The sequence below is a fragment of the Puma concolor genome, chromosome D2 (genome assembly GCF_028749965.1).
Source record: "Puma concolor isolate L17-30 chromosome D2, mPumCon1.1.hap2, whole genome shotgun sequence".
Taxonomy (NCBI): domain Eukaryota; kingdom Metazoa; phylum Chordata; class Mammalia; order Carnivora; family Felidae; genus Puma; species Puma concolor.
This window is the reverse complement of record NC_141677.1, coordinates 19,349,098-19,375,968: the sequence shown is the minus strand read 5'-3', so window position 1 is coordinate 19,375,968 and position 26,871 is coordinate 19,349,098. Positions and strand designations below refer to the sequence as shown.

General features: G+C 48.0%; 1 protein-coding gene across 1 annotated transcript; it reads left to right on the top strand.

The window, feature by feature from the left end:
• The first annotated feature begins 16,677 nt into the window (after window positions 1–16,677).
• Window positions 16,678–26,403, top strand: RHOU (ras homolog family member U). Its single transcript, XM_086679723.1, has 3 exons — window positions 16,678–17,238; window positions 18,960–19,018; window positions 24,983–26,403. The coding sequence occupies exons 1-3, from the start codon at window positions 16,977–16,979 to the stop codon at window positions 25,436–25,438; spliced, it is 777 nt and encodes a 258-aa protein (XP_086535849.1). The 5' UTR covers window positions 16,678–16,976; the 3' UTR covers window positions 25,439–26,403.
• Window positions 26,404–26,871: the final 468 nt, after the last annotated feature.

Sequence of the window (26,871 nt, the reverse complement as noted above, 5' to 3'; positions counted from 1 at the left end):
CCCCCCCAATCCATCATCGTGAAAAGCCTTTGCCAAGGTGAGCTACCATTACCGAGTGATGCTGGAGGCATGCCCTCTGGCATCTTGGTATAGGAAAAAATTGAGAATGAGCTTTAGCGAAATGATCTTATCAGAGATGATGCTTGCTGGCCCGTCATCTCAGTTAATGACAGCAGTGTCCTAGTCTCTTGTCAGCGTAAATCCAGTTCTGGGTTCTGGGACCAGACACAGCACCTTTGAGACCAGCTAGCTATTGAAAAAGTTTATTCCAGATCAGAAGAAGATATAAGCAAAGGATCAGGGTAATTTTAAACCCCTCATGAGCACATTTGATTAACAGGGTTGAGTCGTGTCTGAATATAATATAGGATATGCCTATAGATCCTTTCATCTGGATCGACTTCCTTTGTGAAAATTACATTTGTTTTTCTTCTATATATAAAATATTGACTAGATACTACAGTAAAGATGATTCAGTATTTTATAAAATCCTATTTTTTTTTTTTTAATTTTCTTTTTTCAACATTTATTTATTTTTGGGACAGAGAGAGACAGAGCATGAACGGGGGAGGGTCAGAGAGAGAGGGAGACACAGAATCGGAAACAGGCTCCAGGCTCTGAGCCATCAGCCCAGAGCCTGACGCGGGGCTCGAACTCACGGACCGCGAGATCGTGACCTGGCTGAAGTCGGACGCTTAACCGACTGCGCCACCCAGGCGCCCCAAATCCTATTTTTTAAATAGGAATTCGGGAATAAGTTCCAGAAGACCATTTTCATGGCGTCACTTATGTTGGAAATTTACATGTGAATTTGGGACAATGAGAGGAAGACATAACCTTGAGCTTCCTGACCCTCAGCAAGAACCGCTTATCCATCCGTGGATTTCTAATACATGGGCTAAGAAGAAACAGAGCTTTGAAACAGGAACAGTCAAGAGTTTGCTTCTAGACTTGAGGAGATGTCAGGATGATGCAAGTAAGTTTCAAGGCCAGATGGAATCCACTATGAAGGTTCGGGGCAAGCTTAGGAGGTTTATTAGTCATCGATGGTCATCTAACAAATTATCCTAGAACATAGCTTAAAATATTTATTATCTCTGAGTTTACGGGCAAGAATTAGGAAGCACCTTAGCTGGGTGGTTCTTGCTTATGAGACTGTAGTCGAGGTTTTGGCTGAGGCTGCAATCTTCAGAAGGCTTGACTTCCGCTCACATGGCTATTGGCAGAACACCTCTGTTCTTTGTCATGTGCTCTCCTCCATATGTCTGCTTGGTGTCCTCATGACATGGTAGCTGGCTTTGTAAGAGAGAGTTACAAGCCACATGCCATCATTTCTGCCATATCCTATGAATAATCTGAGTATGAATCATCCCTACCTAGTGTGAAAGTCCTAGTGTGCAAAAGGACTACACAGGGTGTGACAACACTGGGGACCAGCTGCCTGCAGGAGGTTATGCCGGATGCCAGCCTAGAAGGTGAGAACTGCCTTATCAACTAGATGAAGAAATTGGGGGACCAGTATTAGACGTTCTTAGGGAACTTTAAGAGGGGAGGGAAGGGAAAATTATGCAACGTGGCTACGAGTGTCTTGAAACTCAGATGTAGGATTTTTGGGAGATGTTAGAAAATTGCTTTTCTTTTTTTTTAATGTTTATTTTTATTTATTTATTTTTCTGAGAGAGACAGAGAGTGGGAGAGGGGCAGAGAGAGTTGGGGGCGGGGGGGGACAGAGGATCCAAAGCAGGCTCTGCACTGATAACAACAAGCTCGACGCGGGGCTCAAACAAACTGCGAGATCATGACCTGAGCCCAAAGTCAGATGCCCAACTGACTGAGCCACCCAGACCCCCCCGCCGCCCCGAAAACTGCTTTTCTTAACTGGAAACCTAGAGACTAAAGTATGAATGGGGGAGATCAGGATGGTCATAGGGGGACATGAACAGCTCTGCCCAGGAAATGCCTTAGGAATGACCAAGTAGCAGATGACCTTGGATGCTTACTGTGGGAGGGATTGGGTCTTTTACTAGCTGGGAAAGCAGGTTTTGAGAGGGAGTGAGGCATTATACCAGATCTGGTAGCAAGGTCAACCCAAATCAGCTTTACCTACGTGGCCAATTGAGCAAAAGGCAGCGTGGTTTTAAAACCAAAATATAACCTTATTTAGGTATGTGTGCACTTACGTAGGTATATAATCTCTGCACCCAGCGTGGGGCTTGAACTCATGACCCTGAGGTCAAGAGTTGTGTGCTCTTCTGACAGCCAGCCGGGTGCCCCCCAAATCTAGCTTTTAATAGGACCTACTCCACAGTGCCTCTCTCGAGGGAATAAGGGAGAGTAGCAGGAGGAAGAGAGAGATTTTCTGCTAGTTTCATGGGCGACATCAGTATTTGGCTAGAGTTTAGATCATGTAAGACTCAAAAAAATCTTCATATGTTCTTGCATATTTTACTTTCCCATCCATCCATACATCTATCCAATGTTTATTGATCCTTTACTCTGTGCCTTCTCTAGAGAAAAAGCAAAATTGATGAATTTTTAAAAAACTGTTTTTAAATTTTTATTTATATTTGAGAGAGAGAGAGAGACAGACAGAGTGTGATGGGGGAGGGGCAGAGAGAGAGGGAGACACAGAATCCGAAGCGGGCTCCAGGCTCTCAGCTGTCAGCACAGAGCCCAACATGGGGCTCAAACCCATGAGTCACGAAGTCATGACCTGAACCGAAGTCAGACGCTTCCCGACTGAGCCACCCAGGTGCACCCAAATACTCTGTCTCTGGAGCATATTACCACACTAGTCAAGGAGAAGGGAGCTAAAATTTGTTGGGGGTGAAAGTCACACAATTAACAAATGGTAAAATTACAACCAGATTCAGGTTGGCTGGTCTGTCTATGCCTTTGGGATCACATCTCCGAAAATGATTATCTTAATATTTCTTTTTTTTTTTTTTTTAACGGTTATTTATTTTTGGGACAGAGAGAGACAGAGCATGAACTGGGGAGGGGCAGAGAGAGAGGGAGACACAGAATCGGAAACAGGCTCCAGGCTCTGAGCCATCAGCCCAGAGCCTGACGCGGGGCTCGAACTCACGGACCGTGAGATCGTGACCTGAGCTGAAGTCGGACGCTTAACCGACTGAGCCACCCAGGCGCCCCTCTTAGTATTTCTTAATACAGTAGCTTTCTCTCCCCTAATGCTTCACCAAGAAACATTGGTTATTGCTTCTTTTGAGAAGACTCTCATTGCTCCCCAGGACACCTGAAATAACCTTAAAGAAAATTACATTAAAATATTCCCATACCTTTAAAAAAAGTTAGACTTAAGTACGCTTTTGTAAATATCTATTTTGGTCTCACACTGTAATTATGAGAATTCCTAATAGATAATGGCCACTTAAGCAAAAAATTTTTTGTGTCCACAAATAAACATTTAAAAACAGGGCTTTGGGGGGCGCCTGGGTGGCGCAGTCGGTTAAGCGTCCGACTTCAGCCAGGTCACGATCTCGCGGTCCGGGAGTTCGAGCCCCGCGTCGGGCTCTGGGCTGATGGCTCAGAGCCTGGAGCCTGTTTCCGATTCTGTGTCTCCCTCTCTCTCTACCCCTCCCCCGTTCATGCTCTGTCTCTCTCTGTCCCAAAAATAAATAAACGTTGAAAAAAAAAATAAAAACAGGGCTTTGGTTGTCAGATATAATTCTCAATAGATAATATATACTGCTGATAATATATACTGCTGTGTATACAAAACACATACTCAAAACATTCTGTCTCCAAGTATATTATCCACATCGTTATGGGCTGAACTGTGCCTCCCAAAATTCACGTGCTGAAGACCTAACGCCCTGTTTACCTCAGAATGTGTCAGTGTTTGAAGAGGTCACTAGAAGAAATGGGGTCATTAGGGAGAACCCTAATCCCATCTGACTATTGTCCTTACAAGAAGGGGAGAGGAGGACACAGAAAAGCACAGAGGAAAAACCATGTGAAGACAGGACAGCCACCTACAAGCCTTTCTTCCTAAGATAAGCAGAATATTTTAATGCTTTTTATTTATTTATTTAAAAAAAAGCTTATTTATTTTTGAGAGAGAGAGAGAGAGAGAGAGAGAGAGAACGAGTGGGGGAGGGGCAGAGAGAGAGAGAAAGACACAGAATCTGAAGAGGTTCTAGGCTACGAGCTGTCAGCACGGAGCCCGATGTGGGGCTCGAACCCACAAACCATGAGATCATGACCTGGGCTGAAGTTGGCTGCTCAACTGACTGAGCCACCCAGGCACCCCATTTGAGTGCTTTTTAAAAGGATATCGAAGGCTGGAGGGCTCATGATTAGTCAAAGTAAAGCCCCCCAAAATCTGTCCCCTTAGTTCTAGTAAGCTTGGAGCACACATGGATTTTATCCGGCGAAATGAACTCTGGGCAGGTCTGTTTACCGACACAACGAGATCAACGCGCAGACCCAGGGGTTGTGCTGAACAAAGAAAACCAGACTGTTTGGTTCAGGGTTGTGCACTCAGGACACACCCCCACGACTGCCCAGACTTTGTTTCGACCTTGGTCGTCCCTGCCTTCGCTGAAATTCAACCCAGAGCTAGAAACTAATGAAGCAATCAGTTTGTATTGCTTCATTCCAATATGAATCCAATTCAATCCAATATGAAGCCATATTGGATTTGTTACTGGCCACCTTAGAAATAAAGGAGACAAGGATTGTTTCAAATTTGAAAGGGGCCAAATGGCTTACTGTGCAGGGAGGCTGGAGGCACCCATGCAGATAAGCTCTTACTCATACAGGTGGTGCACGTAGTGGTTACTTTTCCGTTTCTTCCTTCCCGGCATCTGATATTTGGTCTTACTTAATATTTGTAGGTTTTTAAATGTCTGTCCTTTTCATGTAATGTCGGAGTCCCACAGGTTAGCCCTGGGGCCTCTCCGCTTCTTGGTCTACACTCCTTCCTTGATGATCTAATGCCCTTCCATCCTTCATCCATGTGCTGGTGAAACTCTCTCACGTCTCTAGACGGCATCTCTCTGTGGACTCCAGACTTGTATATTCAACTGTCCACTCAATATTTCCTCTTGGACATCTCCTAGGCAACTCAACCTCCTAGGTTCAAACTGAATTCCTAATCTTTCTTCCTGAACCTGCTACCTGCTGGAGTCTTCCTTATCCAAGTTAATGACAACTTCAGTTTGTCAGGCTATGATCCTTGGACTTGTCTTGCCTCCTTGTGTGCCCTCAAACCTAGGACCCAATGCACAGGAGGGTCGTTGCTGGCTCCGCCTTCAAGGCGTGTCCCAAACCTTCCCACCGCCACTTCCGCACTCCCAGTCAAGTTCTTCATCTCCTAAACTGGTCTCCCTGCTCCCCTCGTCCTTGACGGTGGCTCTTCATCTGTAGCCCCAGGGGTCCCGGGAGCCCGGGTCGCATGGTGCTACTACCCATCTCAGTTCCAACATCCAACATGGAAGACCTGATACCATGTCTGCCATGGCCTAGGTTCATTTTCCTTTTTTCATTTCTTCCATGGCCTGATCCTCCCCCTTGCTAACATCTTCCGAGGCGCACGAGGCTCCTTGCTGGTTTTCGGACCTGTGGACCCAGTCCCTGCTAGCAGAGATTTTGCTCTTGCTGTTGCCTTTGCCTAGAATGCTCCTTCCCCATTCCATGGTGAATCAAACTAGCTCACTATGACTTACACAACAGAATGCTCCTTCCCCAGACACCCACACACCTACTCCCCTCCATCCTTCGAAGTCTTTGCTTAGACGTAATTTGTGTGAGGCCTCCTCTGACTACCTGATTAAGACATACTCCATCCCTTGGGGTGCCCGGGTGGCTCAGTCGGTCGAGGGTCTGACTTCGACTCGGGTCATGATCTCACTGCTCGTGAGTTTGACCCCCGAGTTGCTCTTTGTGCTGACGGCTCGGAGCCTGGAGCCTGCTTCGGATTCTGTGTCTCCCTCTCTCTCTGCACCTCCCCTGCTTGCTCTCTGTCTCTCTCAAATATAAAATAAAACATTAAAAAAAAAAAGACTTCATCCCCCTTCTCTTTCCCTGCTTGCTGTCTTCTATGGTGCTTTTCATCCCCTACCATGATACGTAATTCACTTACTTGTCTGTTGTGCTGATTGACATGTCCTCAGAACCATAGGCCTCACATGCAGCTTAATCAATATGTCCTAAGTGAGTGAATTTAATGACATTCCTCCCACACAATGTCCCTTCTGTAGAGAGGAAAGTCCCACTGCCTGGGAAGAAAGGGTACACCCGTGGTGGCTCGAGAAAGTTCCCTTTGAATTAATCTAAATCTAGTGGGTGTGGGTTTTGAAGTTCCCTCCTAAGATAAGGTAGCGTTTGTATTTATATTAAATATGTATGATTTGGAAGCTCCTGTTTCACTAGGTTGATCTCTGTTCTTTTAGACCTTAAATATACCCCCTGACACATAGACGTGTTCAACAGATATGGGCCGAGGTGAGCCAAATCACGTTGATTGACGTCATGTCCTTTGCTGGAGCCAAGCGAAGCCACCTATTTAGGTTGGCTGTTTTTTCAGTCTTGTCTGGTAGCCTTTCTCTGCATTTCATTTCATTTCATTTCATTTCATTTCATTTCATTTCATCTCATTTTATTCCACGTGCTTTCAAAATCTCAGGGCTACTGTTAGAAGGGTTCAAGGAAAAGGAAACTAATATTTTTAATCAACAGAAATCTTGCCTGCTGCTCGTATTCATCTTCTGGGTTATTTCAGGTTCAGGAATTTGAAGGCGCTCTCTTAGAATGTGTGGTAGGAATTCGCTCTGCACCCTCGAGTCCCAAAGGGCAGGGTTTCAAATTCTACAGAAACTAGATCCCAATGATAATAAGGCTCGTTCTATGTTCCTAGGGGAGGAATGGCCCAGAAGTATTTCTCACCCAGTGGTGCCCAAATCTGGTTCCCTGCCATGCTTGGGAAGTATACAGCTCTAGGAGTCATTTCCAGAAGCCCATGGTGGCCGCAATACCCGGGGCCATTGGCACAGAGCCCCTCCCCCTTACCCCCACCCTCCCAGCTTTGGAAGCCTCCCTAGTGAAACTGTGAACCTTTCTTTACCCTCCATGTCTGCAGAGCCCATCTGTGAGGGGTGAGCATACCAAGAAGGGCACTTCCCAAGGTGGTGAGCACAGAGGACAGAAAGATAGCAAATTGGCCATTGGCTCCAGCTGGACCAACAAAGTTGCCTAAGATTTCGTCAGGTAGGTAAAGACAATAGAAAGGGCTCTCCGGACTGGGATAACTCTGTAAAATATTTTGATTGATTTCCAATTTTGATTGATTAGAGAGCCACCTGAAGTAACAAAATTTTAGAATGACAGGAAAAATTGTAAACAAAATATTTGGTCCTTAACAAGTCCTTACGTTAACAAAGGGCCGCAATCAGTGTCTCTGGAATTACTTTAATGCATAGGTAAAAATGACTTTAAATTTGCAATACGCACATATGAAAACATTTCAACAGGGCATGATGTATATATATTCTACTTTTTGTTAATTTTATTACTCTTAAAAAAATTTTTTTATGTCTATTTACTAGAGAGAGAGAAAGAGAGAGCACAAGCGGGGGAGGGACAGAGACGGAGAGGGAGACACAGACTCCGAAACAGGTTCCAGGCTCTGAGTTGTCAGCATAGCGCCAACTTGGGTCCCAGGAGCCGTGAGAACATGACCAGAGCCGAAGTCAGGCACTTAACCAACTGATTCATTATTGCTGATTCATATCAAGTTCATGAGTTGGATCCTTCCATCCAATAAGGTAGCTAACATCCACGCTCCTTTACCTTGCAAATAAAATTCATGGCACAATTCCAATGTGCAGACACAGTATTCACCTTCTGACCCACTCTTTTTTGGATATATATGACAGAAAAAACGGGCCTCCTGCTACACGATTTCTTCTCAAAGACGAACTGAGGCAGGTTTGTAAAGCATCTGGACGTGCACACGCTCATTCTGTGTGTTACACTGTCCGTGCAAACCCAGCAATGGATTCTGACAACTATGGGAAAATAGGGAAATTCCCTTCTCTTCCCTGTTGTAGGATTGGGGGTGCTTCCTGGCCCTCGGCGGGGACGATCTCGAAAAGAGAGATGGTTGCAGTTTCTGGCAAGGAGCAGGACAGTCCTGTTCTTTCAGAATTGCCAGCTTGGGTGATTACACTTGTTGGGAAATGATTGCATGGTACTTCTTATCTTCAGGGTAGCTGAAAAATGAGAGGAGGTCAAGGTTTTGCAATCGCTAAGAGGGGTTTCTGAGGAGTTCTTATCATGTGTAAGGATCTGGACAGCTGGGAAATGTTTGGCCTGGGGAGGTTCTGTGATGTGTGTTTGGGGAGGGAAGTTGGAAGCGTATCAGTTGCTGCAAACGTCTGGGAAGGAGGCTTTTCTATCAAAAAGGTCAGAATAGCTGGGAGGGCAAATCCAGAATGTTGCAACAGGTCTTAGGGTACGGACTTGGTGTTTCCCACCAATGGCAGAGTTGCAACAGCTGGGAAGACCCAGAGTGGGGATTTTAAAGAGGAAAATAAACCAAGGCCGAGGAGGGGGACAGGTGCCCGCAGTGTGGCTCAGCCTGCCTCGCACAGCGTCTGGTTTTGACATTGGTGGTGATTCCGGCCTTTCCTCTCCAGCGAGTTCTCAGTGCCAAGTTGCCTGCCATCCCTCCGAGGGCCCTCCCTGGTGCTCTCATTTTCCTGCAGAAACTTACGTCTGTAAATTGCCATTCCCGTCTCTTGCAATAATCCTGCAGGACCAGTTTAGTTTGTTAAAAATTTTAAAACACCTATAAACAACACTTGTTGGAAGATGATGCACATATTAAAAATAACTATTAGAGACGTAAATTACGTACAGCAGGACTTCATGATATGTGGGAACGTTTTGTCTAGATAGGATTTGGGGCAATCCTACCACATTTAAATTTCACTTTAAGGGGCGCCTGGGTGGCTCAGTCAGTTAAGCGTCTGACTTCGGCTCGGGGCATGATCTCACGGTGAGTTCGAGCCCCGCGTCGGGCTCTGTGCTGACAGCTCAGAGCCTGGAGCCTGCTTCGGATTCTGGGTCCCCCTCTCTCTCTGCCCCTCCCCAGCTCACATTCTCTCTCTCTCTTAAAAATAAATAAACTTTAAAAAACTGTTTAAATTTCACTTTAAGAGTTTGTTATCTAGTTCAAAAGGTGTGTTAGTACTGTGCTAGGGCTAAAGCAAATAGTTCTTTAAATGCAAACACCCATCAGTCCTACTTAATACAATTTTTAGGTTTGAATATTTTTTATTTTATTTTATTTTTTTATTTATTTAAGAAAACATTTTTTTTTTAACGTTTATTTATTTTGAGACAGAGAGAGACAGAGCATGAACAGGGGAGGGGCAGAGAGAGAGGGAGACACAGAACCGGAAGCAGGCTCCGGGCTCTGAGCCATCAGCCCAAAGCCCCACGCGGGGCTCGAACTCACGGAACGTGAGATCGTGACCTGAGCTGAAGTCGGACGCTTAACCGACTGAGCCACCCAGGCGCCCCGGTTTGAATATTTTTAATCATTTATAATGACTATAATGAAATTCATAAAAGCGAATGCATTCATATAATGAAATTCATAAAAGTGAATAAAACAAGTATATAGTGTAATAATTAATTACTATAAAGCAAACACCTATGTAACCACCACTCGGAACGTATCTGAACATCAGAAGCCCCCTATGGCCCCCTCTCCTTTCCAAATGTAACAATTATCCTCAATTACTCTGACTTCTAATGCTGTTTAGTTTGTCTCCTGTCTAAACTTTATATACGTCAAATCAGATCGTTCACACTTTTTTGTATCTGGCTTCTTACACTCCGCATTATGTGAGTGAGATTCGTTAGCGCTGTATTTATCTGCAGTTCATTCATTTTCTGGACTGAAATAGTACAACATAAATTCCAAAATGAACTTACCCACTTTACCATTTTGACACTTAGATTATTTCCTGTTTTGAACCCATACAAAATTGCTGTCGCATGCATGGGTACATGCAGAGAAATTCATGGTGCACGCAGAGCTGTAGGCTGAAGTCATATCTGAGAGGAAGCATTTAATAGTTAAATGTGACCTGCCGTTTTCTCTTTCCTGGAAACCATGTGTCCCAGGTGGCATAGTTACAAGACACAAGCAGATCGGATCCCTGAGTCACCATTTGGAAGGGAGCTGCCTTGGAGAACCACTAGGTCTGCAGTGGACTTTGCATGACCCCAAAATAGCTCCTATGTTTCTAGACATTAAGATTTTGAGTTTATTATCACTGCTGTACAGCCTAGCTAATATCTGATCAGTAGAAACAATACATTTTATTTTCAGATATATTTCTTTCTCTTTTTTAATGTTTTCATTTATTTCTAAGACAGAGAAAGACAGAGCATGAGTGGGGAAGGGGCAGAGAGAGGGGACACAGCATCTGAAGCAGGCTCCAGGCTCTGAGCTGTCAGCACAGAGCCCGACGCGGGGCTTGAACGCACAAGCTGTGAGATCATGACCTGAGCCGAAGTCGGTCGCTCAACTGACTGAGCCATCCAGGCGCCCCTCAGATATATTTCTTACAGTCAAAGTTAACGATTGATTTTCACATCTGAAAATTTCATCCTGCCGATGGGAGCTCTTAATTTATTCCTTCTAGTTACCAACAGGGTGATGGCAAGTGACAAAAGGACATCTGGAAACAGGGGCACCTAAACCAACATGTTGAACCACGTCCGTGACCCCTTACCATAATACTAGCTGATGGAAGAGTTAAGGGGTCTGTGATTACGGACAAGGACCTACTCGTGGACCAGCTGATGGTTTGATGCCGTTTATACGATTCCCCCCTCCTTTTCCAGTGGGAAATGCCAAGATTAGTTTCCTTGTCAATTTTTTTTCCCCTATGATGGCATACCCGGTGGGAAAAGAGACGCTAAGGGTATGGCCAGGGCTCAGTTAGGAAAACAGCCACTGCAGGGTACAGGGGCTAAGAAGAGGAGATTTCATGAATTTGGGAGTTACTAGAGAGCTGCTAACTGGTGTAGGGTACCAGCTAGAACTTGAGAGAAAACCCAGTAGCCATGCAGATGTGGCCATGAAAGGGGAGCTTGACAAGTGAGTGTGGGAGCTCTAGCCTCTGGGGGGGCAGTCACAGGGGGTGGGCTCGGGGCTGCTGCAAGCAAGCATGGGGAGGTGGGCACAGAGCGGGAGGAGAGTGCAGGCGTGCCGGGCCCCTCTGTGTGTGTCTGCCATCATGCTTGGCCATACGACCCTCTCCTACTACCCTGACGCCTTCCAAATCCCCGGGGAGCTCCTCTTATTGGACATCTTTAGCCTGCAACCACGCAGAGAAGGATGTTCTGGGAAACGCAGTCCCAGCCTCAAGTGGAAGCAGCAGTGTCCTGTTGGCGACGGACAACACAGCTCAGAATCTTCAGTTTACGAGAAGTAATTTTCTAACTGGTGGACTCTCATAGGACATTTTAAAATCAGGGCACTGCTGAAGAAAAGATACGAGGTTAGTTTGTCCAAGGCAAAGAGTTAAGGCTTGAAGAAAGAATAAACACACGGAGGGGAGGCTGGGTGGCTCAGTCAGTGGAGCGTCCGACTTCAGCTCAGGTCGTGATCTTGCGGTTCGTGAGTTCGAGCCCCACATCGGGCTCACTGCTGGCAGCCCGTCAGCGCAGAGCCTGCTTTGGATCCTCTTTCCCCCTCTCTCTGCCCCTCCCTCTCTTGCGCTCTCCCTCCTCAAAATAAATAATTACAAACAAACAAGAGTAAACACACATAGCTATGTGCCTTGTTAACATGACAGATCCAGAAACTTCTGATTTGGTTATCTGCTGTTATTTATTTAGTAGAGATGGGTAAATGGTGAAATATTATATCAATAGCAGAAAAAAACACCTTTGTATTGAATCTGATGATGGATCCTGGCAAGAGATGCATTAATTAAAAAATTATGGTAGCTTACTTCTTGAATATGTGAAAAGATAGAAAAGTGAAAGATACACAGTGGAGATTCCCTTAGGACGGTTGTTTTCCTATATTGGTAAACAAGTTATAAATTCACGATAATTAGTAGATTTCAAAATTAGATAATCTTTGCTAGTGGAACAGGTAGAAGAACTTTTGGGAAAAAAAATACTAGAAAATGTGTTGGAGTTCAGGAGTTTGGTGAAGCAAAGCACAGGTACGTCAATGTCAGGGGGTCAGGGAACACTTCCCGGAGGAAGTGACGTCTCAGCTGAGACCTGTGTCATAAACAGGGATAAGTCAGAGAAAGAAGGGGGAAAGGGGTGCAGGCTCCTGGCCTGGGTGTGTCGGGCAATGGTGGGATTCTGGAAGAGTGGGAAGAAGGGTTTGGGGTGGGGTGGAAGATGTTCACACCTGAGCTGGAGGGCCAAACAGGGATGAGATTTTTTTTTTTTAATGTTTTATTTATTTTTGAGACAGAGAGAGACAGAGCATGAGCAAGGGAGGGGAAGAGAGAGAGGGAGACACAGAATCCGAACCAGGCTCTAGGCTCTGAGCTGTCGGCACAGAGCCAGACGTGGGGCTCGACCTTGCAAACCGCGAGACCATGACCCGAGTCAAAGTTGGACGCCCAAGTGACTGAACCACCCAGGCACCCCCGGGATGAGATCTTAAGAGTGAAAATCCTGTGGGGCATCTGATCGGCCCAGTTGGTTGAGCAGCCGACCTCGGCTCAGGTCATGATCTCACAGTTCGTGAGTTTGAGCCCCACATCAGGGTCTCTGCTGTCCATGCAAAGCCCACTTCAGATCCTCTGTCCCCCTCTCTCTGCCCTTCCCCCACTTATGCTGTCTCTCAAGAATAAAATAAAACATTAAAAAAAAAAAAAAAGAGTGGAAATTCTGTGCCCAGGCAATTGCCAGCATTTCCCGTATTTCCTACCCTCAAGACCCAGTGGAGACATTGAATCAATTGTGCAGTCATGGTGAAGTCAAATTGGGATACAGGAGGGGTAATGCATTCTTAAAAGAGAGCAGAGAAATGGTCTTTCCTAGTCATTGCTTCAAGACACAGATTTGATTGTGTAACAGATAGTCTATTATTTGCCCCAAGTGATTCTGAGTGTGGGGTGTAGGGATAAACAAAATAAAGTCCTTGCGAGAGGAAACAGACAGAAAATACATTTAAAAAGTATCATTCGGTTTGGACCCACATACTTGGAGGGCAGGGCCTGACCTTAGTTGGGTTTCTGGTGCTCCAGGCCGCTTCTCCACTTTTCATCTGGAATGACATACCACACCGTGAAGCGTGGAACCTGCTCTCCTGAGTCACCAGCATCAGATTCTTATAAATAGGGGGAGAATTCGTTCTGGGTATTTTTGATAAGGCTGCAGTTTATTAAGCTGCATCGAGAAAGAGGGGGTGAAATGAGTGGGGATGTGACAATATTCAACCTAGTAGGGGACAGCATAAAAAAACGAGTGCAACTAAAAAGGTTCCGCACAGCAAAGAAAACCATCGACCAAATGAAAAAGTAATTTATTGAATGAGAGAAAGTAGTTGTGAGTCATCTGTGCGATAAGGGGCTAATACCCAAAATATATAAACAACGCATAGAAACTCAACAGCAAAAAAAAAACACTCAAACAATCCGATGAAAAAATGGGCAGGAGATCTAAACAGACATATTCCCGAAAACGTATGGATGGCCAACAGGTACGTGATAAGATGCTTACTAGCATTAATCATCAGGGAAATGCAAATCAAAACCACCATGAGATACCGCTTCATACCTGTTAGAATAGCTGTAATGGAAAAGACGCGAAAGAACAAGTGTTGCTAAGGATTCGGAGAAAAGGGAACCCTGGGTACATTGCTTGGTGGGAACGTAAATTGGTGCAGTCTTTATGGAAACAGTATGGAGTCTCTCCAAAAAATTAAAAATAGAACCACCATATGATCCAGCAATCTTACTTCTGAGAATTTATCCAAGGAAAGTGAAAACATTAGTTCAAAAAGGTATCTGCACCTCCCTAGGCATCGCAACATTATTATTATTTTAAATATGAAATTTGTTATCAAATTGGTTTCCATACAACACCCAGTGCTCATCCCAACAGGTGCCCTTCTCAGTGCCCATCACCCACCCTCCCCTTCCTCCCACCCACCCCCTCCATCAACCCTCAGTTTGTTGCAACATTATTTTTAATGGAGACATGGAAACAACTTAGGTGTCCTTCAATGGATGAATGGATAAAGAAAATGTATTATATATACACACACAATGGAATATTATTCAGCCACAAAAAAAAGAATGAAATCTTGCCATCTGTGAAAACATGGATGGGCTTTGAGAGCATTTTGATAAGTGAAATAAGTCAAACAGAGTAAGACGAATATTGTATGATCTCACATGGGAAATCTAAACCAACCAACCAACCAACCAACCAACCAAATCAACCAAACAAAAACCAAATAAGCTCACAGATACAGAGAGCAAATTGGTGGTTGCAAAAGGTGGGAGGTGGTGGGGGTGGGAGAAATGGGGGAATTTTTTTTTTTCAGTTTAAATAAATTGAACAAAACTTTTTAAAAAGGGAGTAAAGCAGGAGTCAAAGGCTATAGGATACAAAAATTAACATATGGTCAGATGTAGGGGGTAAAGCAAAATTTTGTACAGCCTAAAAGCTTATCAAATTTGGGGGTCTTCTTTAAGAGAAAAATATCAATTTGACGATTAGGTACAAAAATAAATATTCAGGGGCACCTGGGTGTCTCAGTCGGTTAAGCGTCCGACTTGGGCTCAGGTCACGATCTCACAGCTCATGAGTTCGAGCCCTGCATCAGGCTCTGTGCTGAAAGCATGGAGAGCCTGGAACCTGCTTCAGATTCTGTCTCCCTCTCTCTCTCCCCCCTCCCCCCACTCACGGTCTGTCTCTCTCTCCCCCTCAAAAATAAATAAACATTAAAAAAATATTCATTTAAAATGAGAAATGCATCACAACAAGCTATAAAACTTAAAAGGCCAACAAATACCATAAACATCAAGAAAAACCCGCAAGAATACATTTTAATAAGCTGCCTGACACACCGCTCCATAATACTATTTTTCAACATTTTTTTACCTGCATGTCCTTTTCCTCCAGTATAGTTGACAATTAAAAATTGTGCACATTTAAGGTATACAATCTGATAATTTAATACCTATATACGCAGTGAAATATTCACCCCAGTCAAGGCACTTAACATTATCCATCACCTCACATAGTTACCTTTGTGTGTGGGTGGTGAGAAATTTAAGATCTGCCCTCTTAGCAAATTTCAAGTAGGACAATACAATGTTGTTAACTATAGTCCCATTGCTGCACATTAGATCTCCAGAACTTACTTATCTTGTGTAACTGAAGCTTTGTGTCCCTTGAACAGAATCTCCCCGTGTCCCCATAGCTGCATAGTCTCAGCACTGAAACGTATAGGATCATTGAATCACTATATTGTACATCTGAAACTAACATTACACCGGATGTTAACTAACTGGAATGTAAGTAAGAACTTGGAAAAACCAAGAGCTTAGGCTCTGGAGCTAGACTATTTGGGTTTGGATCTTGTCGCTGCCACTTGACAGCTTGTGGAACCTGGGCATTTCTAAAATATCTCTGAGCCTGAGATTTTCTCATCTGTAGAATGGGTATAAGTCACGTGAAGATTAAACAAATGAGTTCAGGGAGAGTGCTTCCAACAGTGTCTGGCACATAAAGGCTCAATATTTATTAGCTCCTGCTGTTATTGTTATTGTTGTTGTCGCTGTTGTAGCGCCAGTATTTATGTGAATAGTGTGTGATGCTTCTTAAACCACCTGTAAACCCCGAGAAGCCTTTGCGTCCTGACTAGAACCAGGTTCCCCTGTTTTCTGCGTGGACTGTTGACTAAATGTAGGAGGAAGAAGTCAGAGACAAATGGGACTCCCCCCCCCCATTATATTAATGTCTCCAAATAACATTTACGCAGAAGAAGAAATTGAATCTACAAATTACTTTGCTGGTTCATGGCATGCCCAACGAGCAACAGCGCTGGACCTGACATCATTTTGTTCCCAAACGATTGGAGCACAAATGATCTTAGAAGAAAAATCACACGATGGGCTGTATGTAGCGAAGACTTTAAAAAGTTGCCGTTTAATTCAGTCTCCTGCGGGCGTGTCCCCAAGACGCTTCATTTCCCCCTTGGGTGAAGCACTGTGGCCAGCAAGGGGCCCCCGCCGCACAGGCTGCGGCCGGGAAGGGGAGGCGGGGAGCCAGGGGAACCGGAGGAAGCTCAGGCTTCTCCGCCCGCGTGGGCGCAACAAGGCGGAACCGCTTCGGTCACTCCGGCGGTGGTGTCAGTCTCGGCCGCCGGGGGTGGGCGGAGGCTGCCTTCGGCCACCCGTCGCCTCCGGGCCACGCGCCCCGGAGTGGGTGTTCAGGGTCCACCCCCAGAGCGGGCGGCAGCCGCGCCCCCTGCAGCGAGGGTCCGTTCGGCCCGGAGCCGGCGACCGCGCTCCTCACCCGCCCGGCGTAGCACCGCCTCTGGCCCGGGTGCAGGGGCCCGGCGCGCAGGCGGGGGGCGCTGTGGCCTCGGCGCGGGGACAGAGCGGCCGGGCCGGACCCGCCTCTTTCCCCTCCCATCCCGCCCCCCACGCGTCGTGTCGCCGGGAAGCCGGGAGGAGACAGAGCGCTCGGGCTCCACGGCGCTCGGCCGGCCCGCAGTCCTCTGACCGCGCGGAGCGGAGCCAGGTGGCGCCGCCCGAGCCCAGAGCCGCGACCCACCCCGGCCGCCTTTGTCTGGGAGCGTGTGGCCTGGAACCGCCGCTCTCGGGGGCCGGGCACGCGCCCACCGCGGTCGGTGACAGCTCGTCCCTCTCGGAGGGCTCCGGGACCGAGGGGCGGGCGGGCCGGGCCCTGCTCGCTCGCGCCTGCACGCCCGAGCGCGCGCACCGATGCCCCCGCAGCAGGGGGACCCCGCATTCCCGGGCCGTTGCGAGGCGCCGCCCGTTCCGCCGCGCCGGGAGCGCGGGGCGCGCGGGGGGCGCGGGCCCGGGGCGCCGGGGGGCCGGGGGCGCGCGGGCGGTGCCGAGGGGCGCGGCGTCAAGTGCGTGCTCGTCGGCGACGGCGCCGTGGGCAAGACGAGCCTGGTGGTGAGCTACACCACCAACGGCTACCCCACCGAGTACATCCCCACCGCCTTCGACAACTTCTCGGGTGAGCGGGGCCGGGGGCGCGGGGCCGGGGGCGCGGGGCCGCGGTCTGCGGTGCCGATGGCCGCGGGGTGGGGGGGGGGGGGCGGCGGGGAGGGCGGCGCGAGGGTCGCGGGGCGGGGGGGTGGGGGACCGAGGGGGCTGCGGGGCCGGGCGGGCTCCAGCTGGGAAGCCGACCAGGTGCGGAGCGCCGGGCATTTCCCGAGCCTCGGGGACCCGGCGAGCGCGGAGCCTCCAGAGGCAGTGGGGAACCCTAAAGCCGGAGCCTGGCGGAGGGGGCGGGGTACGGGGGACAGAGCCTACGCGAAAAGAAATGGTCGGGCAATTTAGTAGCAGACGAGCGAGTATCAGACAGGTCGAGTTCAGGTTGCCTGGTCAGTTTGCTGCGTAGGAAAGTTGCGTCAGGTCGACGTTGCTGGCGCCGCTGCCGAGTTTCAGTGGGAAGGTGACGCGCAGGTGGCCCTACCTGTGTCCCGGAGAGTCGGTCCTTTCCTTTTGGTGGTTCCCGTGACAATGGGCGTCTCCGCTTTAAAGAGCCACGGAGACGGCAGAAAACACTCGCTTTGGTGAAAACGGCCCTGGTAAAGGCTTCGGTCCTGATTAAACCTGGAGAGTAAACCCAATTTCTTCCGAGTCCCTCTCCTCTGGCCCCACTGCCCCTACTTCCATCTCCCTCATTGGCTGTGTTTCTGATGTCTTAGTATCTTTTCAGTTATCTCTAAGCTATTTACAGCTCTTAAGTATGGTATGCTGGGTTTTAGTTTGGTGGAAACAAAGATAAAGGGGTTTTCGGGGATTTTTTTTTTTTTTTGAAATTCACAAAAACGTGAAAATCCACAGAGGCTAGTGTGAAACACTCCCTCTTGCTCTTCAAGGAAAAAAAAAAAAAAAAAAAAAAAAAGAAATGTTTCTTGACCACGTAGTCCCAATGGCAAGGGCTTGGGTACCCTAGATGAAAGTGTGCCACACCTAATGGGTTTGCCACCTAAACAGTGTTGGGTCCCCCCCCCCTTTCCTCCTCCCAGCTGATCAGTGTAAACATTAAAAGAACTGAGAAAGTTGTACGGAGACAAACTTGGGTGCTTAATTCAAATAGAAACCTCAAGCTGTGCCCTGAGGCAGGCCCCTGCCCAGTACCCCATCCCAGTGGAAAGGTGGACAGGCTTTCTTTTCTTTTTTAATCCTCTCTTTGAGCCGACAGGGTGAGGTGAGCAGGGCCCGCTTCCATAAACAGGACAATGCAGGCAGCCTGTGTTTGCTCGTGTTCTCAAAACAAGCTACAATTTTCTGATAAACCATGAAGTCTTGGAACAGATCCCAAGGGAAAACAGAATTATTTGTGAGGCTTCCCACTGAGTTAAAACGGCAAGGTTGGTTCCCATTTACCCCCCAGTGTTGCTTTTAGGTGTTTTGAAACTAGCGTGACGGGCAAATAAATCTTCCGGGGCTGGGAGAAGAGTGCAGGCCCTTCTGGGGTGCCATCCGATGGCTCAGGGGCTTGCGGCCTCATCCGGGCAGTGCCGTGAGGTGCCAGCCCAGGAGGGTTGTATACAAAAGTGCCTGCATGGGGGCCTCCTTGTTTTAGACCAGTCTTTAATTCATTAGGGGACCCAGAATAACCGAAGGGTTTGGAGGGAGACTGGTAGTTGCAGCTAACACGATGGTTTTCCTGAAAGGGGTTAAAGGACACCCCCCCCTGATCATTGTTTTCATCTTGTTTTTAAGCGGTGGTTTCTGTGGACGGACGGCCTGTGAGACTCCAGCTCTGTGACACTGCCGGGCAGGTTAGTGTATCGTCGCTGCTCAGTGGTGGGAAGGGAACCAGCCTTTGAAAAGCCTCAGAATACCCTCCTTGCATAAACGGGGTCATTCTAAAGCCTCAGGAAGTAGACCCACCCCTGAGAGGGTGACGGGGAGGGGGATAAAACCCTGAGCTAGTAAAACCGGGTTTGGCCCAGCTTTGCGTGGGCAGGACGGTGACAACAGGGTGAAGAACAGTTCTCTTCTCAACAGGCGTTTCTGACCTTATTTACTCTCTGGTTTTTATTAAAAATTATCACTGATGCTCTGTGATCATTTCTCAAACTTAGTTGGCGATGTAATCATTTCATTGGAAGTCAACCAGCCACATATTAAAGAAATTTGCTCAAGAGACAGATGGAGTTTTGGGGCACCGGGGTGGCTCCGTCCATTAAGCGTCAGACTTTGGCTCAGGTCATAGTCTTGTGGTCTATGAGTTCGAGCCCCGCGTCGGGCTCTGTGCTGACAGTTCAGAGCCTGGAGCTTGCTTTGGATTCTGTGTCTCCCTCTCTCTCTGACCGTCCCCTGCTCATGCTCTGTCTCTCTCTGTCTCAAAAATAATAAATAAATAAAATAAATAAATAAATAAATAAATAAGAAAAAGATGGCATTTCCTAAGCCGTGGTTTGACTCGCTAGGGCCACCTTCGTTCCCTGAAGCAGATGCAGGGGTCAAAGCTGTCCTGCACCAGAGTCATGAATGAACCTGGACTTAGTCTTTCCAAATCGTGGGAAGGTTAGGCACTTGGATCGGACACCCAGGGAGCGATGGGGATTCGGGTGTTCCCCGACGAGCTCCGGGGACTCATCATCACCGCGTCCTCCCTTGGCATGGCGCTCGTCACCGAGGTCTCCTCGTTCCCTGTGAGAACCCAGGGTGCTGTCTCTTGAGTTGGTCAAAGTGACAGTTAACAAACATGTAGTCCTTCCTGTACTTTGTTAGAGCAGATGCTGAGGGGCACTTTGTAGGCCCGTAAAAGGGCCCACTTCACTTTCTGAGGTATCGTCACGTGACCTTCCGTGTTTAAGAAGTTGGCCTTCCAGTATTCTCTAGTGCCTTGTCCCAGCCAGGACTTCCAAGCTGCTCACCTAGCCTGGGGACAGCGAGTTCAAACCTCCAGGTGATACAAGCCTGAGCAGCTCTGGTCTCCAGCTCGACGCTGGTTTGGCGGGGGCCACAGCGGCGGGAGTGGTAGCCCGGCCTCTTCTTTCTCTCCTCATCCTTCCCCTTCAGCCGCAGCAGGGAAAATCAAACACTGTGTGTAGTCTGTGCAAAAGAGAACGCAAAGAACACCGCCGTTGCAATGTTTCATCTTTTCTGGACGCCCTCCTCGTATTTATAGCGAACGCTGTATGGCTTTGCATAAAGTGGGAATATTTTTCCTGCTCCGTGTCTGATTTTCTGACCTTCCAGGTGAGGTCAGAGGAGCACATCGATAAATATAGGCTGAAGGAGCAGCCTAACGGCCCCGAGAAGGCACAGTTACTGGGGACCCCCCAGCTCAGTGACATCCCTGCCCCCTGATGGGGCTCTCCTGTTATATGTTGGTTCTTGCCGCAGACACGGCTTCCTAGGTTGGGGTTCTGCCTGCATGGTGCCTGCCACATAATAGGGCTGAGTCGCGGTTTCGCATGGAGAAGACAAAAGGAGAGCTAGGTCTTGGGGAAGTGCTAACTGAGGTCCTGGGCCCGCCCCTCACAAGGCTTTGCAGTCTGGAGGGAAGACAGACCAGTGAGGAGAACTTGTGAAAAGAAACCAGCGAAGTTCCATAAGGCGGAAGGCAACATGGGCTCGGGGTGCAGGACAGGTGGGTCTGGGGAGAAAACCTCTGAGCAGTTTTGGAAGAGGCTTAGGAGTCTCATCGGGACCGCTTTGTGGAAACGATCCTGAACTATTGAGGCGGGGTTTGGTTTGCCGTAGTATGGTCTGTCTGAAAGTGGGGGAAGCACGAGAATAATTTTGGAGACATTTTCATGAAGAAATTGTTTAGGGAAATAGAAGGATTTTGGTGCAAGTCGGTACGTTTTGGTTTATTTGGAAATTGTTTTTTTTTTTCTTGCTCTCCCCGTGATGTTTTCGTTGAGATGGACTGAATTTCCTTTTTTTTATTTTAATTTATTTTTGAAGGAGAGAGAGAGAGAGAGAGAGAGAGAGAGAGACAGAGCATGAGCGGGGGAGGAGCAGAGAGACAGGGAGACACAGAATTCGAAGCAAGCTCCAGGCTCTATGCTGTCAGCACAGAGCCCGATGCGGGGCTCGAACCCACGAACCGTGAGACCATGACCTGATCCGAAGTCGGACGCTCAACCGACTGAGCCACCCAGGCGCCCCTGGACTGTATTTCTTAACTGACGTATTGGTTAGTAACGCATACCTTATTATGTAACGGAGGAGGTGACCATCTAAAGACGTGTAGAAAACTAACTTCAGAAACTATTTATGAAACCTACACGGTTGGTAAGATAAAGTCATTTCTCCCCTACACCCCAGGTGTCATTTGGGACTTATTTGGACTCACATCAAAGCCGGTCCAAGTGGTAGTTCTTTCCCAACTTCCTTAGTTAATCCAGATCTGATAAACTGCCTTTTAAGGGACTTGACTTGACACCTGCTGTATTTCCCTGATGTTGACTCAACCAGTGGAACCCCCCCGGCCCCCACCCCTTCAGGCAGTCCTCACAGTAGCCTTATGACTTGTGTCACGTCTGAGTCCCAACCCAGGGAAACGTGAGCACAGATAGCCCTAACCCGGGGCCCAAATGCCCTGGTTTCATATGGAAGCTCGGAGCAAGAATGTGGCGCTCCTTGGCTGCATGAGGAACTAGAAATCGCTTTTTGTGCCTTCGGGTCTTCCTGTCAGGGAGGTAGGTGAGCATATGAGACCTTACGAGGAGCTCTTAACACTGGACTCACAGTCTTACTTAAGTGAGAATAGATCGGAGACTGAGGGCTCTGCAAAACATACCTTTGGCAGAAGAGAGAGGACCGTCACTGAAATAGGAGTAGTTCGCGGTGGCATTACCAGGAGAAGCTGAAAGTTCTTCAGCCTTTTGACCCGTGAGGCACTTAGAAAAATCTCTTTGGGGGGCGCCTGGGTGGCTCAGTCGGTTGAGCGTCCGACTTCGGCTCAGGTCACGATCTCACAGTTTGTGAGTTCGAGCCCTGCGTCGGGCTCTGTGCGGACAGCTCAGGGCCCGGAGCCTGCTTCGGATTCTGTGTCTCCCTCTCTCTCTGCCCCTCCCCTGCTCTGTCTCTCTCTGTCTCAAAAATAAATATAACCATTAAAAAATTAAAAAAAAAAAAAAAAGGAAAAATCTCTATGGTACCAAAAAAAAAAAAAAAAAATCAGGTTGCAGCTTGACCAACGTTACTGTTGAGCTGCCTGTCCGGCCCGCCCCGCCCCTCCCCTGACGGAATTCTGTACGTCTTCCTGCCGACCCGGCAGGTGCATGCCAGTCACTGGGCCTCACCCCTCAGCACCTTGGGGGTGCGTTCCACTGACCTCGCCCCCCATGTGCACAATGCATTTATTTCAGCAAATATCTAAGGTTTCTGGGCAGGCCGTGAGGAGGAGGGTTTCATTTCTGCTCGGCTCCCGGAGCCCCTTAGCCAGACTCCCCAGAGGTCTGGGGAGCCAGATTTCCAAAGGCCGGTCACAGGGCCCAGCCCCTGTGCTTGTCTTTCTTTTTATTGGAAATGCAAGCCCGGATTCCAGGCCACGGCCGAGGGTGACTGCCTTCTCACAGCGAGGTGCAGCTGCCTGAGGGAGCTGCCTTTACGTGGGGCTCAGTCTTGTGCTTTTGCTTTGAGGCCTCCGAGAACAGAAGGAATGTTTTATTACGAGGTCTTCAGAGCGAGGCCGTAGTCTACCTGGTCGGGTTTCTGTGTTTATTCCTCCACACAAAGTTGGCACTAAGGAAGCTAAGTTGTTCTTTTTAAACCGTCGTTTGTAGAAGACACGTGGCAGTGACGTTCCGAAATGCCAGATTTGTTCCTGAGCATTGTAGCTGGCTGACTTCAATATTGTTGGTTGTTGCCCTACAACTGAAATACGGAGCTTCAAATGAAGAAAAAAAAAAAACAGATTCAGGTTTTCTTTACATCTGCAGAAAGGCTGCAGATATGGAATAATGTGCATGTCGGTAATGAAAACCTGGATGACATTTCACTTTTTCTGGCCACTGGGAAGTGGTCTGTTACAGTCCACTTGCGGATGGCTGGCGCCCACCGACAGAAATTTTATTTTATCTATTTTTTATCGTTTTCAACGTTTATGTATTTATTTTTTTCATGATCGCTACACCCAGTGGGGGACCTGAACTCACGACCTTGAGATCGAGAGTCCTATATGTCTTCCGACCTGAGGCAGCCAGGGGCCCCCACCGATAGAAATTAAAAAAAAAAAAATTAATGTTTATTTCTGAGAGAGAGAGAGAGACAGAGTGCGAGCAGGGGAGGGTCAGAGAGAGAGGGAGACACGAATCCGAGGCAGGCTCCAGTCTCTGAACTGTCAGCACAGAGCCCGACGCGGGGCTCGAACCCACAAACCGTGAGATCATGACCTGAGCCGATGTCAGACGCTTAACTGACTGAGCCACTCAGGCGCCCCAGAAATTCTAAATAGGAATGAGATGATGTAAGTATTTTCCTATGAGAGAGGTGAGTGAAAGCTTTCAGTTAGCTGAATATGGCACTCCAGGAGACTATAAAGAAATGCTGATTTGGAGGCAGACATCTCTGCAAGGGCTGAGGCCAGGTCTGTCTGTTCCCAGTGAATCCCCTGGCCCTGCCCGGGACCCAGTGTCCAGCCTGCATCTCTGTGAAGTGGGTGACTATTGCAGATATGCAGCATGATGCTTGGTTTCTGTAATGAACTAGAATTATTCCATCCAATTCTCTATATTTTAAGAGTAGGGTGGGTATGCCCTTTCCCTGGTCCTTTATCTTCCCAAAGCGCCGTGCGTGGAGGCCCCTGGTATTTGCAGGGGTAAAAAAAAAAAAAAAAAAAAAAAAAGGCTAAAGGAAGTAAGAAAAGGAAGAAAGGAGGGAGAAAAAGAGATAAAGCAAGAAAGAGGAACATCAAGCAAGAATGAGAATGTGTTAACCAGTGTTGTAAGTGATTTGCCAGTGAGGGTGGCCTATGAGAGGTCTCAGCTCCAATTCTGGGTCTGTCCTTGTGTCTGATTAAAATTCTTCCCTGCACTGTGTGTGCCCTGAGTGTGTACAGGTGCAGATAGGTGAGGCGGGCGTCGCTCACAGCTGTCATGGGGACAGGCAAGCCTGGATTCTTTTTTTTTTTTTTTTTAAAGTTTATTTATTTTGAGAGAGACAGAGGCAGCGGCTGGGGGAGGGACAGAGAGAGAGGGAGAGAGAGAGAATCCCAAGCAGGCTCCATTGTGTAAGCACAGAGCCCAACAAGGGGCTTGAATCCCCAAAACCGTGAGATCATGACCTGAGCCGAAACCGAGTGGGACGGGTAACCGACTGAACCATCCAGGCACCCTAAGGGCAGGGCTGGATTCTTGAAGACAGGAGCTGTGTTAGACCGGGGCTCACTGGGGTCAGCTTGGAGACCTGGGGATCATTGTGGATGCTGTCTAAGTTTTGGAAGAGTGGCTAAGTACCACAGTTGAGAGAGTAAGTCTGGGTTACTCTGGGCTGAAGGCTAGATGAAGTCAATTTTATTTCTAAAATTCACCCGATGTAAGTACTTTTTCTGTGGTGAGCTGCAAATGGGTCATGAGTATTGATGAAAACACCGAACACTTTGGGCAGGTTGAGTGGGGCTGGGCGTGTGGGCCCCATTTAGGGAAGCAGCAGGATTGCTTTCCGAGGCCCTGGCAGTGGGCTTGCTATAACCCTTTGCGAGGAAAAAATTGGTAAGGGGGTCTTTTTGCTAATGAGAATGGATTTAAAAAATAACTTTTGGGTGCCTTGATTGGTTGCAGGATGAGTTTGACAAACTCAGGCCCCTCTGCTACACCAACACGGACATCTTTCTTCTGTGCTTCAGTGTGGTGAGCCCCTCATCCTTCCAGAACGTCAGTGAGAAGTGGGTGCCCGAGATCCGATGCCACTGTCCCAAAGCCCCCATCGTCCTCGTTGGAACTCAGTCGGATCTCAGAGAAGACGTCAAAGTCCTCATTGAGCTGGACAAATGCAAAGAGAAGCCGGTGCCTGAAGAGGCAGCTAAGCTGTGCGCCGAGGAGATCAAAGCCGCCTCCTACATCGAGTGTTCGGCCTTGACTCAGAAAAACCTCAAAGAGGTCTTTGACGCGGCCATTGTCGCCGGCATTCAGTACTCAGACACTCAGCAACAGCCAAAGAAGCGCAAAAGCAGGACTCCTGACAAAATGAAAAACCTCTCCAAGTCCTGGTGGAAAAAGTACTGCTGTGTCGTATGATGTTGGCAAGAAACCCGGAAAAGGCAGTTTTTAGATGAAGCCGATATTAGAAGCTATATTAGCTGACGTGACTCCTTTTATTGTGTAGAACCTGGAGAGGAAACGCGTGTGTATGCGTGTAACAGGTGGAGCTCTCAGTTTATGTATTCTTTCTTGCCTTCGACGTTTTTGTTTGTTTCAGCTTAGGGACCAGCCAATTATGCAAGATATTTCTGAAGGGAGTTGAGCAATGTTCCTAACTCTGGAAAAGTAGAGCTCCGAGACCTCGGGATTAATTTATAGCTAATATGAAAGAGACCCGCTCGGATGTGGGTGCCAAGGATGCGACTTGGCCGCGTTATGATGCGCAGAAGGACCAACGGCGAAATGGTGTGGTCGACCCTCCCTTGATTAAGGGCTACTCGATGCAAGGACGTTCCGTACGCAGGCCGGCCAGGGAGCACCCGTCAGAATTGCGTTTCAACGTCCACACTTACATTGTCCCGCCTGCAGGGAAGTGAACATTCTTGAAGGGCCTGCAGCAAATGTTTGTAGGAGACAAAATGACCTTTATTTCCCTTAAGTCAGCCAAAATGTGTACACGCACACGCACACGCACACGCGCACGTACGTACGGCTATATTTGCTGCTGATTCAGACTTTTAAACGGTTAATGGGAAAAAGCACGGCCACGAAAAAACAGATATGAGGGAAGCTCAGGTTCCTGCTTTTGTGACTTTTTTGAACAGCTCTCTTTTTGATGATACCCTACTCAGAGATGGGATTTTAACTACGTCCCGACGCATCTTTGAGGCCACCTGAAAACCAAACGTGAACAACTCTTGAAACCTGTTTTAAAATGGGTGTCTCTTGAAACCCGTTACGACAACCAGTGAAGTCCACAGATGCCTTTCAGGGACCTGGCAGCAGGGCCCGGCACTGTGTGTCACCGGGCTCGTGGGGCTGGTCTGCTGTGGCCGGCCGGGGGGCGGTGGGGTGGGGGTGGGGGGGGGTGGACCACAGCCCCCTCGCAAAGCTGCATCCTTCCTGTGGGACAGCCAGAAAACCATATGCTTGTGAACCATTTGTGTTCTTCAAGGTGGCAGATTTTTAGAGCTTAGTCTTCTGGAGAAAACAAGTGCCGTATCAGAAGAATAGTTTTCCTTTTGTGATGGCGGTGCTTCCGAAGTGCCAAAAAAGGTAGCCTGACGCGTTGAATTATCACGTCCGGCTGCAGTGGGTGACACAGATTCACCAAAGTCGGCTCAAAAACTAGGGAAAAGCTCTGCAGAGCCAGCGGAGAGAAGCGTCTCCTCTTTCCGTGGGTCTTGCGTTGTCTTTTTTATATTTAACAAAACTAATTTGTGTTTTTCTATGGAAGAAATAAAAGATCGGGACGGGGTTTCTTTCACCTCTGTTAGTAAATCAAATTAACGGATTTCCTTGTTTGAAAA

Coding starts and splice junctions, on each gene's coding strand:
- RHOU (XM_086679723.1), top strand. CDS start 16,977: ATGCCCCCGCAGCAGGGGGACCCCGCATTCCCGGGCCGTTGCGAGGCG. Junction 17,239..18,959: donor CGCCTTCGACAACTTCTCGG/GTGAGCGGGGCC, acceptor CTTGTTTTTAAG/CGGTGGTTTCTGTGGACGGA. Junction 19,019..24,982: donor TCTGTGACACTGCCGGGCAG/GTTAGTGTATCG, acceptor GATTGGTTGCAG/GATGAGTTTGACAAACTCAG.